The sequence below is a fragment of the Euwallacea fornicatus genome, chromosome 12 (assembly GCF_040115645.1).
Source record: "Euwallacea fornicatus isolate EFF26 chromosome 12, ASM4011564v1, whole genome shotgun sequence".
NCBI lineage: Eukaryota > Metazoa > Arthropoda > Insecta > Coleoptera > Curculionidae > Euwallacea > Euwallacea fornicatus.
The window spans coordinates 1,966,359-1,979,026 of NC_089552.1; the positions used below are offsets into that span (position 1 = coordinate 1,966,359).

General features: G+C 38.0%; 2 protein-coding genes across 5 annotated transcripts; both read left to right on the plus strand.

Moving 5' to 3' along the window:
* The first annotated feature begins 12 nt into the window (after nucleotides 1–12).
* LOC136342418 (uncharacterized) lies at nucleotides 13–1,079 on the plus strand. Its single transcript, XM_066288204.1, has 3 exons — nucleotides 13–196; nucleotides 466–597; nucleotides 828–1,079. The coding sequence occupies exons 1-3, from the start codon at nucleotides 97–99 to the stop codon at nucleotides 905–907; spliced, it is 312 nt and encodes a 103-aa protein (XP_066144301.1). The 5' UTR covers nucleotides 13–96; the 3' UTR covers nucleotides 908–1,079.
* A 10,038-nt stretch (nucleotides 1,080–11,117) lies between these two features.
* LOC136342330 (uncharacterized) lies at nucleotides 11,118–12,137 on the plus strand. 4 transcript variants are annotated; one of them, XM_066288010.1, is made up of 4 exons: nucleotides 11,118–11,299; nucleotides 11,409–11,570; nucleotides 11,631–11,771; nucleotides 11,820–12,137. In XM_066288010.1, exons 1-4 carry the CDS (start codon nucleotides 11,239–11,241, stop codon nucleotides 12,044–12,046), a joined length of 591 nt encoding a protein of 196 aa, XP_066144107.1. In that variant the 5' UTR covers nucleotides 11,118–11,238; the 3' UTR covers nucleotides 12,047–12,137. The 4 variants fall into 4 exon arrangements, with proteins under 4 accessions (XP_066144107.1, XP_066144106.1, XP_066144105.1 ...); XM_066288009.1 differs by having other exon boundaries at nucleotides 11,121–11,299; nucleotides 11,622–11,771; XM_066288008.1 differs by having other exon boundaries at nucleotides 11,124–11,299; nucleotides 11,415–11,570; nucleotides 11,616–11,771.
* The last annotated feature ends 531 nt before the right edge of the window (nucleotides 12,138–12,668 follow it).

Below are 12,668 nucleotides of genomic sequence, written 5' to 3' on the forward strand. Positions count from 1 at the left end.
AGATGGCGATTTTTGTTTCTTGTTTTTTGCTTGGCCTTAGTTTGCTGCGGTATTGTGCGCCATCAGCGACCCATCTGGTCGAATCAGGTGTCCGCCATGGATATAAAAATCACCTTTTTGCTGTTTTTTACTTTTGCCTTGGCCCATGGATTGCCGACCATGTACAAAGTGAATGAGAATAAGATATTTGAAAAAGGTGCGTTTCATTGTGCGTAGGTGTGTGTTTTTGCCTTAATTTGTGTTCTTTTAGTATACGCAATTTTGATTTATCTAAGGGTCACGTTTCAACATAAAGCTTTTTCTTATTTCATCATCTTGATTTAGAAGATTTCTGCGTTATGCAGATGAGCTGTCGTCGGTACGTGGGTGTTTTCCTTCCAAGTTCCAGTTAATTATCTTAACATGTATTTTTAGCAATGATTTCTCGTTTGAAAGAAATGCTTTAACCACTATCTCAATCTTTAGATTTAGTACCGGTATCCTCAACTGTAATTCCACTGCCAATTTACAAAGTTAGCTCGGCTGGGTACAACGTTAAGCCCACGAAGGAAGATGAGCTAAACCAACGGCCGAAAGGTCCTGTTTCTCTTGTGACAGGTAAGGTCCCAGAAAAGGAGAAATGATTTGGTCATATCGACGGTTATACGATGTTTTTTCATAAGTTTTTTACAAATTGGTTATTAAAAATTACATAGGAATTTCAAACAAACCTCTAAAAATTGGATGTCTGAAAAACTTATGTGTTTTAGTAACATTGTTCTTCGTCATTCTTGGTATGGTCTATTTAAAAATTTTTTTCACATGTTTTTGTTTTTTTTTTTTTATAGCAAATAACAAGAAAAGGATCTTCGTCGAAGAAAAGAAGCCCTCAATTGTGAAGCAAATAGGGGTATTTAAAAAGGAGTAGGCTCAACCTATTCTGTAGCTGTTAAACGCACCACTAACAATAAATAAACCAAAGTTACCACAACTAAATACCTGTGTCATGTACCTTGTTTTATTTTTATTAATAAGCAGTTAACTAATGCATTATAGGTTTTCCTTAAAAATGTTTATTAAAGCCATTTTAACATTAAAAATCTGCAGTTTTACTTTTGATATCCCCTACTTTTGTTTTTATTTACGCTTGCGCGTATCTTCTCTACGAAACAAGAGTTCATTTGATTGATGATTGCTCCTTTTCTCTATCGTTTCTCTTTGGGAAGTGCCTCACACCCACAACTCAAACGTTAAGGAGTTTATGACAGTTTTTGAGATTACTCATCTCCCGATCGTGAGTGCGTAATCGTCATTTAACTGATTTTTTTCTTTTTCATTTATGTGAAACTAAACGGATAGCGTTCAGAAGCAAAAATTGGTCATTTCGAGAAGCCGACTGCAGCGTTGCCGCTAAGCACATAAAATCCTCGAATGCGAGATAATATTTATAATCTTTTGAATTATACATTTTTATTTGAATTGCGTCATTTCAAAAAGTTTTACTTCTGATCAGACCTATTGAGAATCTCCGAGACTGTGATTGACACTTCGGTGTTAAAATTTACAGGATGGCAGGTAGGTAGTTTTTCGAAGGTTTTTTGCTGTTCAATTGAGAAAGTTTTTCGCCCTCTGGCATTGCTGCCGTATCTGTGACAGTTATTTTCAAAAGTATCTAGGAGTGCACATGATTTTCCATAGAAAGTGCAGATATGCCCATGTGTTCCTATTTGGATTTCCAGATGGTTAAAATACAATGGTTTCTCTAATTTAATTAGACTACTAACCTTATTTTTACCACAATTTAATATGCTTCTGGAAATGGAAATGGGGACGTCGAGAAGCCCTGAAACATAGGAGCTTTTACGAGAAAATCTGCTCGTTATTTTCCGGCAATTTTTTTTTGTAGTTATGTATATCGTGGGTACTAAAGCCCGTTTTACACGCTTATATTAAAAAATATTATTAAACGGACAGAAAGACCATCAATGGTCGATAGCCCTTTTCCTTGTGGAAATAAATATTTTTTTATATTTTTATATATTATTAAATAACTAATAGTAAAAAAAGAAGCATAGTGAGGTAGTTATTTGGATGTCCCCTGTATTTACACTCTTCATTGTCATATTTTCATTTGCTTTTTATTGTATATGCATTTACTCAATTATTCAGTTCTTTTATAGATTTGTAATTAAAAATCTTTATTTGCTATTCAAATTTTGAAATTTGGCTGCACATAACTAGTGGATTCAAATAGTTCTATTTCAGGTAAAATAAACTGAAATTGAAATGCCAGCTTAAATTATCGCAGGCACGTTCATAAAGGAATTATTTGATTTGGATATCAAAATGATTTTGTTCCGTGTATTTTACAATTAATATTTTCACCCAGAAATGCATTTGCGCTGCAGCTCTAATTACTTGGAAATATTTTGATTTCGTTTAGTAATTTTAAATAAACAAATAGGTGCCTACCCGAATGCCAGCCAGTCAATTGTTGGGTAAAGTATATACCTGAGAGCCCCCATTAACTTCCTTTTCAGGATGTTTTTACACGTTTAAATGGAACCGCCCTTAAGGCTTTGTGCCGATTTTTTATTTGTTTCGGATTAATTGTCAAAAAGTGAGCCCTTATGCTTTTGTTGGACGCAAATGTTGATTAAAACTTGGCTTCGAATCAGCAACCAGCTACGAACAACTAATGCGACAAAAAATCCAATTTAAAAACTCCGCCCGGGGGCGATCGAACGATGGCGGACTCTTCTTGTTTTAACTTTAACATCAGAGGAACAAAACTAATGTTGCGGCGATTTTAATAACATAGAGCTTTGATGAAAAATTTGTTCCCAACATTGTCGCTACAGACGCCCCCAAGGAGCAATCTAAACGAATACCGGCTTCCCATAAATTCGTTTCAGGTCTGATTTTTGTAAATTTTTTTAAATCAGCGTCCTGGCCTTTATAATTAGTTATCAAAATGAGAAATCCCCAGGTTCCTTAGAAAATACCTTGGTCCGCAAACACCGAGATGTCCTGCATATCTTCTTAATCTGCCCCAAAGGCTAATGGAACCTTGTCCCAATCTCAGAACTTACTTCCTATTGGACTTGTCATCCAGTGACTCTATTGATAACAATTAATACCTATAGCTCATACCATAGCAGCAACCAGGCCATAGTCTCCTTATTTGGAGATAACTTCTGCAGTCCTTAACCAAAGAAATCTTAAATGTGCCACGAACTTTAGCATGTGACTTCTCATGTTCCTATCTGAGCGATCTTAGTATCGCTAAATTTCTAAAATTTCTGTAAAAATGACGTTATTTTAGTAGGCCCTATTCGCATCGTATTGTATCAGTCGTCATCTGGGACCCATTCCAGGTACATTATTAGATCTCGTCTAATTGAAACTATTCCCGAAATGATGTGTTCCCGTTTTAATTCCCAACGATCAATAACCAGCTTTAAATATAATTAATTTCGCTAGTCTAGGTAGCTAGAACGGAATTAGCTACAGTTTAGGATCAGGGGGAGGATCTGTTTAAATTATTATCATCCTCGGGGCATACGTTGTTTACAGGTTTCTCTCTGTCGATTCGAATGTTAGTTCGGGAAGATTTTGCCTTAAAGATTGGTGTGTTGCATTGTTTATGTAAGGATAACTGTAACTGCGCCAGACCCGAAGGGAAGATAGATCTTCCGTGATGCCACAGTCCATCTCTAGCAATGAGAAATGGCGATATGAAGGGGTGTCGAACAGCATTACATAGTAATAACGAGTGATGGGTGAGAATTTTTTGTAATCTCTGAGGATTTAAAAAACCAGTTTCAATACCCACCAAAAGCCTCCTGCTCTGTGGTGGTCGGTAATAAATTTCGATGCGAATGGAACCGAGCTCCCCATATTGTTTGCTTAAAAGGGCCGCAATGCTAAATTAATTACAGAAAAGTCTAAACAAAACTGCGGCTATATTTGCTTTAGTATAAATTATCAATGGCCTGCAGACCAGTTATGTAGTTTTGGAAATACGCTCAATTTCCTTGTGCAAATTTGACCAACAATACGCGATTCGTCCATTTTCGCGCTGCTTGTGTTATGATAAATTTAGTAGCCACAACTCATTGGCGTGTGAGCGTTGCCAAAATAAACACACACCCCCTCCACCTCCTCCTCTCCCCCTCCCCTACCCAGAGGTGATAAAAAAAAGCCCTCCATTAATTATCATATAAAGTCCAGAAGCACAAAACGTTTCATATGAAAAGGAAATGAATGCACATAAAAGAAACACTGCTAGGTAATAACACGAGGAAAGAAATCATGAGAAAGATATGCGTGTCTCTAATTTTTCGTCAAAATGGCCGTTTAATGGCGACACAGGGTGATATAATATTAAATATGGCGTGTTGGTGGGCTATAAGAATGTTAGATAGAATACAATAATTACTAAGGTCGGTCAGGGGGAGACTGTTGTCCACTATATTCAATTGATCCCCTGCACGAACCAAGAATTTGGGCCTGGATTAATCATCTAGAGCCCAGAGAGAAAGGTAATTTTCACTTTTGTATTGCACGAAAAGCGATTAAAATTTACTTGTGGAGCTACCCCGTTCTTAGAAATTAATCTTTTAGTCTTTTATCAGGGATAACAAAGGGCCAGAAAAATATCAGTAAAAGACACGCTGATGGATTGAGAAAGATAGGCAGATAGAGACAAAATCACGAAACTTTCCCGAGTACCTCGAGGAGGTACTTCGTCAATCCCTTATGTTTACTTGAAAATATTACAGACCCGTTTACAAAATATCTGAATTACTGATGATACCACTTTTCCTCTTATGAACTCGCCTGAAACTGTATCTTATCCGCCTTAGCGTCCTAAGAGAAGATTCCTTGTCCCTTATTTTTGGTATACTCCTTGAACTTAGGTCAGCTAGTTGAGATATGTCTTAAGTCAGATTAGCAAAACAAGCTTTAATTAATAGCGAACCAGAATGACAGGACCCTCCTGTGAGAACAAAGGCCTCATTGGTTTCACATCGGATTTTAAATGAAATATAATTCTAGTCTCGTTCTGTTCATATTCTGTTATATATGAGGTTGTCTCTCTTGCACCTACCAATAGTCTAACTACCTCTTGCTTGCATTCACTAAAACTCCATGTGTATAGTAGCAAAAAAGGTACTGTAATACTTTCTTTTTCTGCTGCCTTTCTATATAGATATATTACGTCATCTTCACCGGTAGTTCGATACTTATGGACACGAACGTATGCAGATGTATATCAAGCTTCTTAACTTCTGTTTTTTCTAAACTTCTCACATTTCGGGATTGGGCTGTACGTTAGGGTTTTTCTTTAATTTCGGGTTAATTCAGGTTCACTGTGTGAAGGAATGCCTCACGGCGGTTCCAGACGGATCTGTGGCAAAGAGGGGACGGTTTGGCGGGCAGGCGTCTCCACAAGGGATGAATCTCGCATAACTCGGTCGCCAGAAAAACAGGTCGGATATCTATGAGGGTTTCCTGCTTTAAAAAAAAAGAGGGTTAATTTGAAAACTGGATATTTTAAAAATAATTCTTAAAGTTTCCAACGGTCGTTTGTATCAAAGAATTAAGTTTTGTCGAAACAAGCAACAAACTTAATTCGACCCTCGAAATTTCACTCCAGACATTTACTTTCTGGGTAACTCGGGATATTATAACAGCCAACAAGATCAAAGCCGACATTGTATCTTTGTAAGTTTGTTTTCATAGCTCCAGGTTAGATTTTGCGGTCGGTAAATCTGGACCAATTTTTTAATGCTTCGAGAGAGTATTTTTTCGGAAAATTGGCTTCCATTAAATTGCGCATCGGCTTTGTTGTTTTTGGCAGATGCTTACACAAAGAGCCAAATTGAATTTTCCATTGGGATATGTTTGTTAATTAAATTTACAGGAACAAAGGCCCATCATGTCATCAAATAAATATAATTACTTATTATAAAATATAAAGGCAAATTTGGAGCTGATGGGCTGTGATGCAACGTAGGAAGGCATATATGCATACCTGTGCTGTCACCTCTCGCCCGAAGCCCTTCACGTCAGAATCCACTTAAACAACATGTTCTGCACATGTTATCAATTAACTTGACTATGTTATTCATGCATATCCTATAGGGAAATGTCAATATTGTGCTCTGTGTAAGCCCTCGAAATACTCGCGTACCGGCAATAACCGTTATGTTGACGAAGAATAGACTGCACTATTACTGATCGAGGTATTTAAAATTGAAAAGCAATAGCCATATTTGTTTTAAATTTTGTGTGGTAAAAGTCGACAGGATATTGGGTCAGTAGTGTTTTACCACATGTTCACTAACAATCAATTTCTTGTAATCGAGTGGTCGTGATGGGTGCAGCTTTAAAATTTTTTATTCCCTCTAACCTCTTCTAATCGCATTACTCAAAAGACTCTGAGGAACAAGTTACTTTTGGCTCCAGCCTTTAAATAATGGCATAACATTAGTAATCACCCAAAAAAACGTTGAATTTCACGGCAAACGCATTGGTTTCGGGTACCAGGTCGAAACCACAACTGAGATTCATCTATTAATAATATATGGACGTATTCTTCAATACGAGGTTTGTCAGCATTCGTCCTTGTCTCCTAGATTATTTTGAGCAATGTATTCCATAACCTTCACTCTCATAAAGTCACCCTTTAGAGGATCCCCCGATGCTTGCTGACGAACCCCGACGCCCCAGAATTTCAGAAACAAGAGGTCTTTCTAATGTACGAAATCTTCATGATTAGATATAAAAACCTTAGTCCCAATTCAACTTACAGCTAGTAGAAAAGTGTAAATGAAGAAAAATAAAAGTGAAATGGCAGGAGAAAGAGACCTCTGAGGTGATACTTGCTTATATAAGAACCCGTATCGTTGAAACTTAAGAGAAAGAGCTTTGACGCTGATCCCGTATAAGTCCATTGGGTCCGACTTCGCTGATTGTCGACACCTGAAACTCTAGGAAAGAATACCTTGGAATTTCGCATATAAAAAAGTCAAAAGAATCGTGAGGAACTTAAATTTCCTCTCATTGTTGTTCTGCAAAACCTGCTATAAATGTTGTCCTTGAAACGCATTGAAAGCTTACCGATATGATTAATAATACTGATAGTAATGGGAACCAATGCACCCATGCACCCATGCACAGACCTTCCAGTGACAGGTTTTTTTCAGTTTTTCCATAGGTGTGACCATATATCTTGTACACTAGCGATTCTCAAACTGTTGTTGCTGGCGCCTCCGCTTTAAATCAAACAATTTCGCGTTTCTCGGATGGTTGTCGGGCGGTAAGGTGGGCAAACGTGTCTTTGAACTACAAAAGAAGATGAAGAAGAAAAATAGCGAGATTTCTAAGAAAGGAAGGTTACAAGCATTGAGTAGAATTTTATGACAGGTTTATTTCTATTAAAGCTTTCTTATTTAAAAGATATTTTTAAAAAGCTTGAAACACTTAATCTTCAGCTTCAGGGAAGAGATGTATATGTATACATTTTCTGTAAAAAAACGCAGTTAGGGGACAAGAAATTAAAATATTTCCCGCGTTGGGTGAATTTATTCAAGAACCTCCAATAGATGTTTCAACAAGCAGCTCACAAAAATCAAATTTTTAACAAATATTTTGACTGAACTTCCGAGGGACTACTCCTTTATAAAAGCCAAAGCGCTTAGGATTTTGTTGCCTTTTCGAACGTCTTATCTTTGTGAACCTGGATTTTCTGCATTTGCTGCATTGAAATTTAAATAAAGAAATAAACTTAAAGTAGAAAATAAACTCAGAGTGATCATTTCTAATATGAAACGAAATGTAGAGAGGTTGTGCGACTTAAAACACGCGCATGTTACCCATTACTCCTTAGAACCTTTGAATAATTTTTTTTGTGTGTTAAAAAAATTCAATAATTGTTTTTTTCTAATCTGTCGCATTTTTCCTTTGGGAGCGCTCTCTACAGTTTGAGAACCGCTGTCGTACACAAAACCGCGCCGTGCCCATTTTAAATGCGTCTTCTTTGAGGCAAAAAAAGGGTGTATGGGAGTATTTGATTTTCAAAGTGCGCAGGACCTAGTCTCCAATATAAGAAGAAGATTGATTTAGTTCAGACCGGCGCTGTTGCTTCTTTCTGCTACTCAGAGATATGGGTTTCAGCATTGGCCTCATGAGAGATGAGTTTAGGCGACGACTGTGGGCGACAGGCCAGGATTTTCCTAATCGGCGATTTTTCTTGGTGAAGGTGGTGGAGGTTGTTGGAGAGTGGTGGTTGAAAATGTCGTCCAGGGCGTCAGATTCGCTGAAGCTGACCCTAATGAGGTTTCAGGATTCAGGAAGGTTCGAATAGAACAAAGAAATTTGACAAGCACGTTGACACTCACACACTTTAAATATAGACGAAACACTCCTGTTTTGGTGCGTTAAGATCAAATGTTAGTTATTTGTATGCATCTCTTATATAGGCGTATGAGTGATTGTCGTTATTAGCATCAAAAAATGATGCAAAAAACCTTTTTTTTTGTTTAATAGTTTGTTCGACGTAGGCAGGTATTATATCCAGGTCCCAGATCGCAACGTACGTCGTAACTCAAAGACGTACATATCCCGCTTAGGAGCCACATAAATTTCATATAAGTTAGGTAACTATCACCCGACATCGTTAAATACCTTCGATAGAGATCTGCACGACTCGTCTTCTCCTGGAGACTGAAAACCAAGAAAAAAGATATCCGAACCGAACACAGTTTTCCAATTTTGTCCATATTTGCATATAGAGGAGAGCGTTGCAGACTGGAAAATATATATCGATGGTCCCAATGCTCGGGTGTCATTCCCGAGCAATATTCTCTAATAACGCAATCAAAATGTATTAATTCCAAGAGCGTGTGGAAGTCGTTTTGGGAATCGAGTTTCCCGAATAGATGTCGCTTTTTTTCCCCCAACGACTATATTCGTTTGTGTTTTATCTATGAATTTTTTATAATTGGCTGCCGGACATGCGAATTAAATCGATGGGCATTAGTTTTTTCCAAACAAACATTCCCATCAACCAAATAGTTATGGGCAGTGTTCAAATACACAAAAAACCACCGAGTCAACACGACAGCGGCCAATATTGAAACAAACACGACAACCATTGAAACAATAAAGGCAATTTGTTTAAATTGGGGAACTTACCAAATTCAAGCGGGGCAATAAATGTATTGATGGGACACGCCATCCGTCCATTATGGGCAAATGACACCGAAGATTTTGAATTTATTAATAGATAAACATCCCGCCAGCTAAGTATGTAACACCCTAAAACTTACTATGGAATGCGTTTTAAACATTGAAAAAAAGGAGGAATCTATAAATCTATTCGATAAGACATAGCGGGGTTTTAATAGCGTTGGATTCGCCCCTTTTTTACACCCCATTACAACGCCATTAAATTAGCATTTCCACCCCAGCTCAAATATTATCCTGTAATACTCCTCATATAGCTGTCGGAAATGTCCTTTAATATGGACACTACACTATTTCAAGTATTCCGATAGGGTCTACAAATGGTTCTGAAGGGTCGGTCACTTTATTTAATGCCCTTTGTCTCAGTCTTGTATCGCAGCTATATTGCGGTTGATTTTTCAATCATGAAGGCAAATACTCGTGGAAAGTATTGATGATATGATATCATCAAAATAGGTAATATTGGGCAATTGTTATTATCTTATGGGTTCTGGTAAATATTTCCAAATGTGGGGACACGTCATGTGAACGTAAGATATTTATAGGTATTTTACTATGCTTTAAGCAAATGCACACCTATTCATCTTTCGCAAAGTGCGTAAAATTCCCTGTTTATTGTAATGCGACCGAAAAACTTACAGTGTGTGTAAAACATATTGAGTTATTGACCCCATTACATAAAGGGACGATTAAATACAGAGTTGATGTTCTTTTATCGCAAGTATCCGATTTAAGACTCTGAGGAGTTGCTTCGAACTATGGTTCAAATGACTTAACTTTCTATGCATGTCACAGGCTTCATATCAGCAGCGACGCTACATCTTTTCAAAATTACTATGTAGCAGGGGTGTTACAAGCTCCTTACACCGACGCTTTAAGACGTTGAGCATTGTACCAACAATAATAATAACACCGATAATAAATAACCAAGAAGACTGTTTTAGTTCTCGAAAGAACATATTTTTACCGACAAAGTGGATGAACACCGACCATAACGGTATAAAACGCCAATTTAAACCAAAACGTCAACAAATTAAGCGGCAACCGTGCAAAAAATGGCGTGATGTTTAAACGGTGAAAGATATCTTTATCCTTTTTTAGCATATTAAATTTGTGCGACTTGTCTTTTTCCATTAGGCGACTCTCTATTGTTACATTTTATGACGTGGATAAAAAGATACGGCATTTTGAACCATACTCACTTACAAACGGTGTCGATCTTATGGAGGAGTGAGGTTGAGCGGTGGTCCAGGGCTGTGAATTTTCCTGGGCAGGAGTTTTTCTTAGGGGTAAAAGAGAGGTGATTAAAAATTTCGCCCAGAACGTCACTTGCAACGTCCACCCTACTTCCAAGCCATTTTTACGGAATATTCCCACTTGATCTCCCGTAAGATCTGGTCAGAGACCCCTGCGGCGTCCGCACTGAAATCAAATGTGCATTTTCAGTCACTCCCGCTAGATCGGACACAAATTATATATTTTTACGCCATAGCGAAGGGTCACGTTAAACGGACACACATTGGTGAGCAGACCTGTTTAGTGCTTCAGATTCGCCCTGTGTTGTATTATTTTGAAAAGCGCATGGAGCGTGAACGGTCTCCGTCCCTTCGTGTCGCTTGCGCAGCTCCGATTAACTGCGTTAAACTCAAAGTGCTTCCCATTTGAGATGTAGTGAGTCAGTGTTTCATTGCTTCTTTTTCTTTACAAGTAATTTTCTGAGCTTCTGAATTTCTTACCCGTTATTAACCACATTTCAATAAGTGCAGTTTTTAAGCGTAGTCCCAAAACATGGTCACTCAGTAGGCACCCGTCATTAACACTATTAGTTTTACCTTTAAATCTGGGTGCGGCAGTAAGTCATCTTCCTAACCACTGTCTGATAAAGATAGTACCGTTAATATATAAGAATCACCAGTAAAAACTCGCTTACTTTCTCTGGTGTAGTAAAACATGTCAAATATTGAACTAAACCAACTCTAAAGTGTTTTCTTTGGGCCCCACAAAATGCTGAAAATCCTCGCCTGGACTTTGAGCGCCAATCTCATCCTTAGCACTTTGGGATTAGGTGAGTTTCGCCAACTTTGAGCATTTTTAATCCTTCAGGACTATTCAAACTTTCGGCGTAAATCCATTAGTTTACGTTTAACTCTTTGCTAACTTATTACGTGTTGCAGTTTCAGGTTTCGTAACTCAATGTTACCACTGCAACAGCCCATTTTGCGGGGACACCTACGATTCCAGGCTTGGAGCTGTTGCAAGTTGTTTCGATTTGTACAAAAACGCCATGACTTATTCTAATGCGAAATTAATTGTTAATGATTCGCAATTGGCTTCCAGTAAGTACAGACATTTTCTGTTGGACATGTAATACTTTGGGACAGTTGCAGGCAACTCAGACGATATAGAAACGTTCGCAATAGCCAACAGCACTAAGACCAGTGCAAGATTTTTCGACATTAACAGAAAAATTTGGGAGTTTTTCAATAAAGGAGAGATTGATGAGACTACTCAGTTTGCTTGCGTTAAGGCCAATTATGGTGAGTAACATTTTTTTCCTCCTCCGATTTGTTAATAGGTTTTTCCAGATGAAAACGGGCAGACGCTGACCTACAGAGGCTGCGTGCCCAAATATACCAGGAGCATTTCCACAGCCTGCGATTTTGTGAACCAAAAAGTGACAGGTGCCTCCACAGGTACCATCTCCTCTTGCTACACGTGCGAGAGCAACTTATGCAACTCTGGAGCGGTCCTAAAGGCTTCAGCCTTAACCGTTGCAGCCGCAGTAGTTCTCAGGGCAGTTGGTTATGTATAGTATTTACCTGCTTTGAAATTCCACTCCAAGTTAATTATTTCATGAATAAAATACCGAGGTTTTAGAATGTAAAGTAAAATATTCAATTTCATTCCCGCTCGTTATTTGTTGTATACTGTTTCGGGGAATTAAAAATGCCTTTTAAAAAAATTAGGAGCCGGGGGAGAATTCGGCCTTTAATTCGTTCTCAGAGCTCCCCGTTCGAGGCAGTAATGTAATTGTTTCCCATCAGGGTAAAACAGGTAAATAAATACGGGATAGATATAGGATGTGTAAACATATCGTGCGTGTAATGGGTGTTTATACATTTGGTTAACATTTGCCAAATTAAATGAAACGCACAGTATGTCTTTTTCCTCGTTGGTCGGGTCGTTCCAAGCATGTGTGTGATCGTGCTCCAGAGGCGCAGAACAATTTAAAGAGATGTCCGCCATCTAATATGTACGCCCATGGTTATCGTCAAGCCCCCAGTCGCCATGCTTGAAATAACCGAGTTATTTACAATACTAAATAATAAATGTCTAATTTGAGTTCGTGGCGAAGTTTAAAGACATTGAAAGCGCAGACTTCCTTTGCCAGATAAATATTGAGATAAATGAAGGGTTCTTAAAACAAACGGAAA

Bases quoted from the DNA above. Each gene is read 5' to 3' on its own strand.
- LOC136342418 (XM_066288204.1), top strand. From the start codon at position 97: ATGGATATAAAAATCACCTTTTTGCTGTTTTTTACTTTTGCCTTGGCC. The intron at 197-465 runs GTGCGTTTCATT...CTCAATCTTTAG, and splicing joins GAATAAGATATTTGAAAAAG to ATTTAGTACCGGTATCCTCA. The intron at 598-827 runs GTAAGGTCCCAG...TTTTTTTTATAG, and splicing joins TCCTGTTTCTCTTGTGACAG to CAAATAACAAGAAAAGGATC.
- LOC136342330 (XM_066288007.1), top strand. From the start codon at position 11,239: ATGCTGAAAATCCTCGCCTGGACTTTGAGCGCCAATCTCATCCTTAGC. The intron at 11,571-11,615 runs GTAAGTACAGAC...ACTTTGGGACAG, and splicing joins TGATTCGCAATTGGCTTCCA to TTGCAGGCAACTCAGACGAT. The intron at 11,772-11,819 runs GTGAGTAACATT...AGGTTTTTCCAG, and splicing joins TTGCGTTAAGGCCAATTATG to ATGAAAACGGGCAGACGCTG.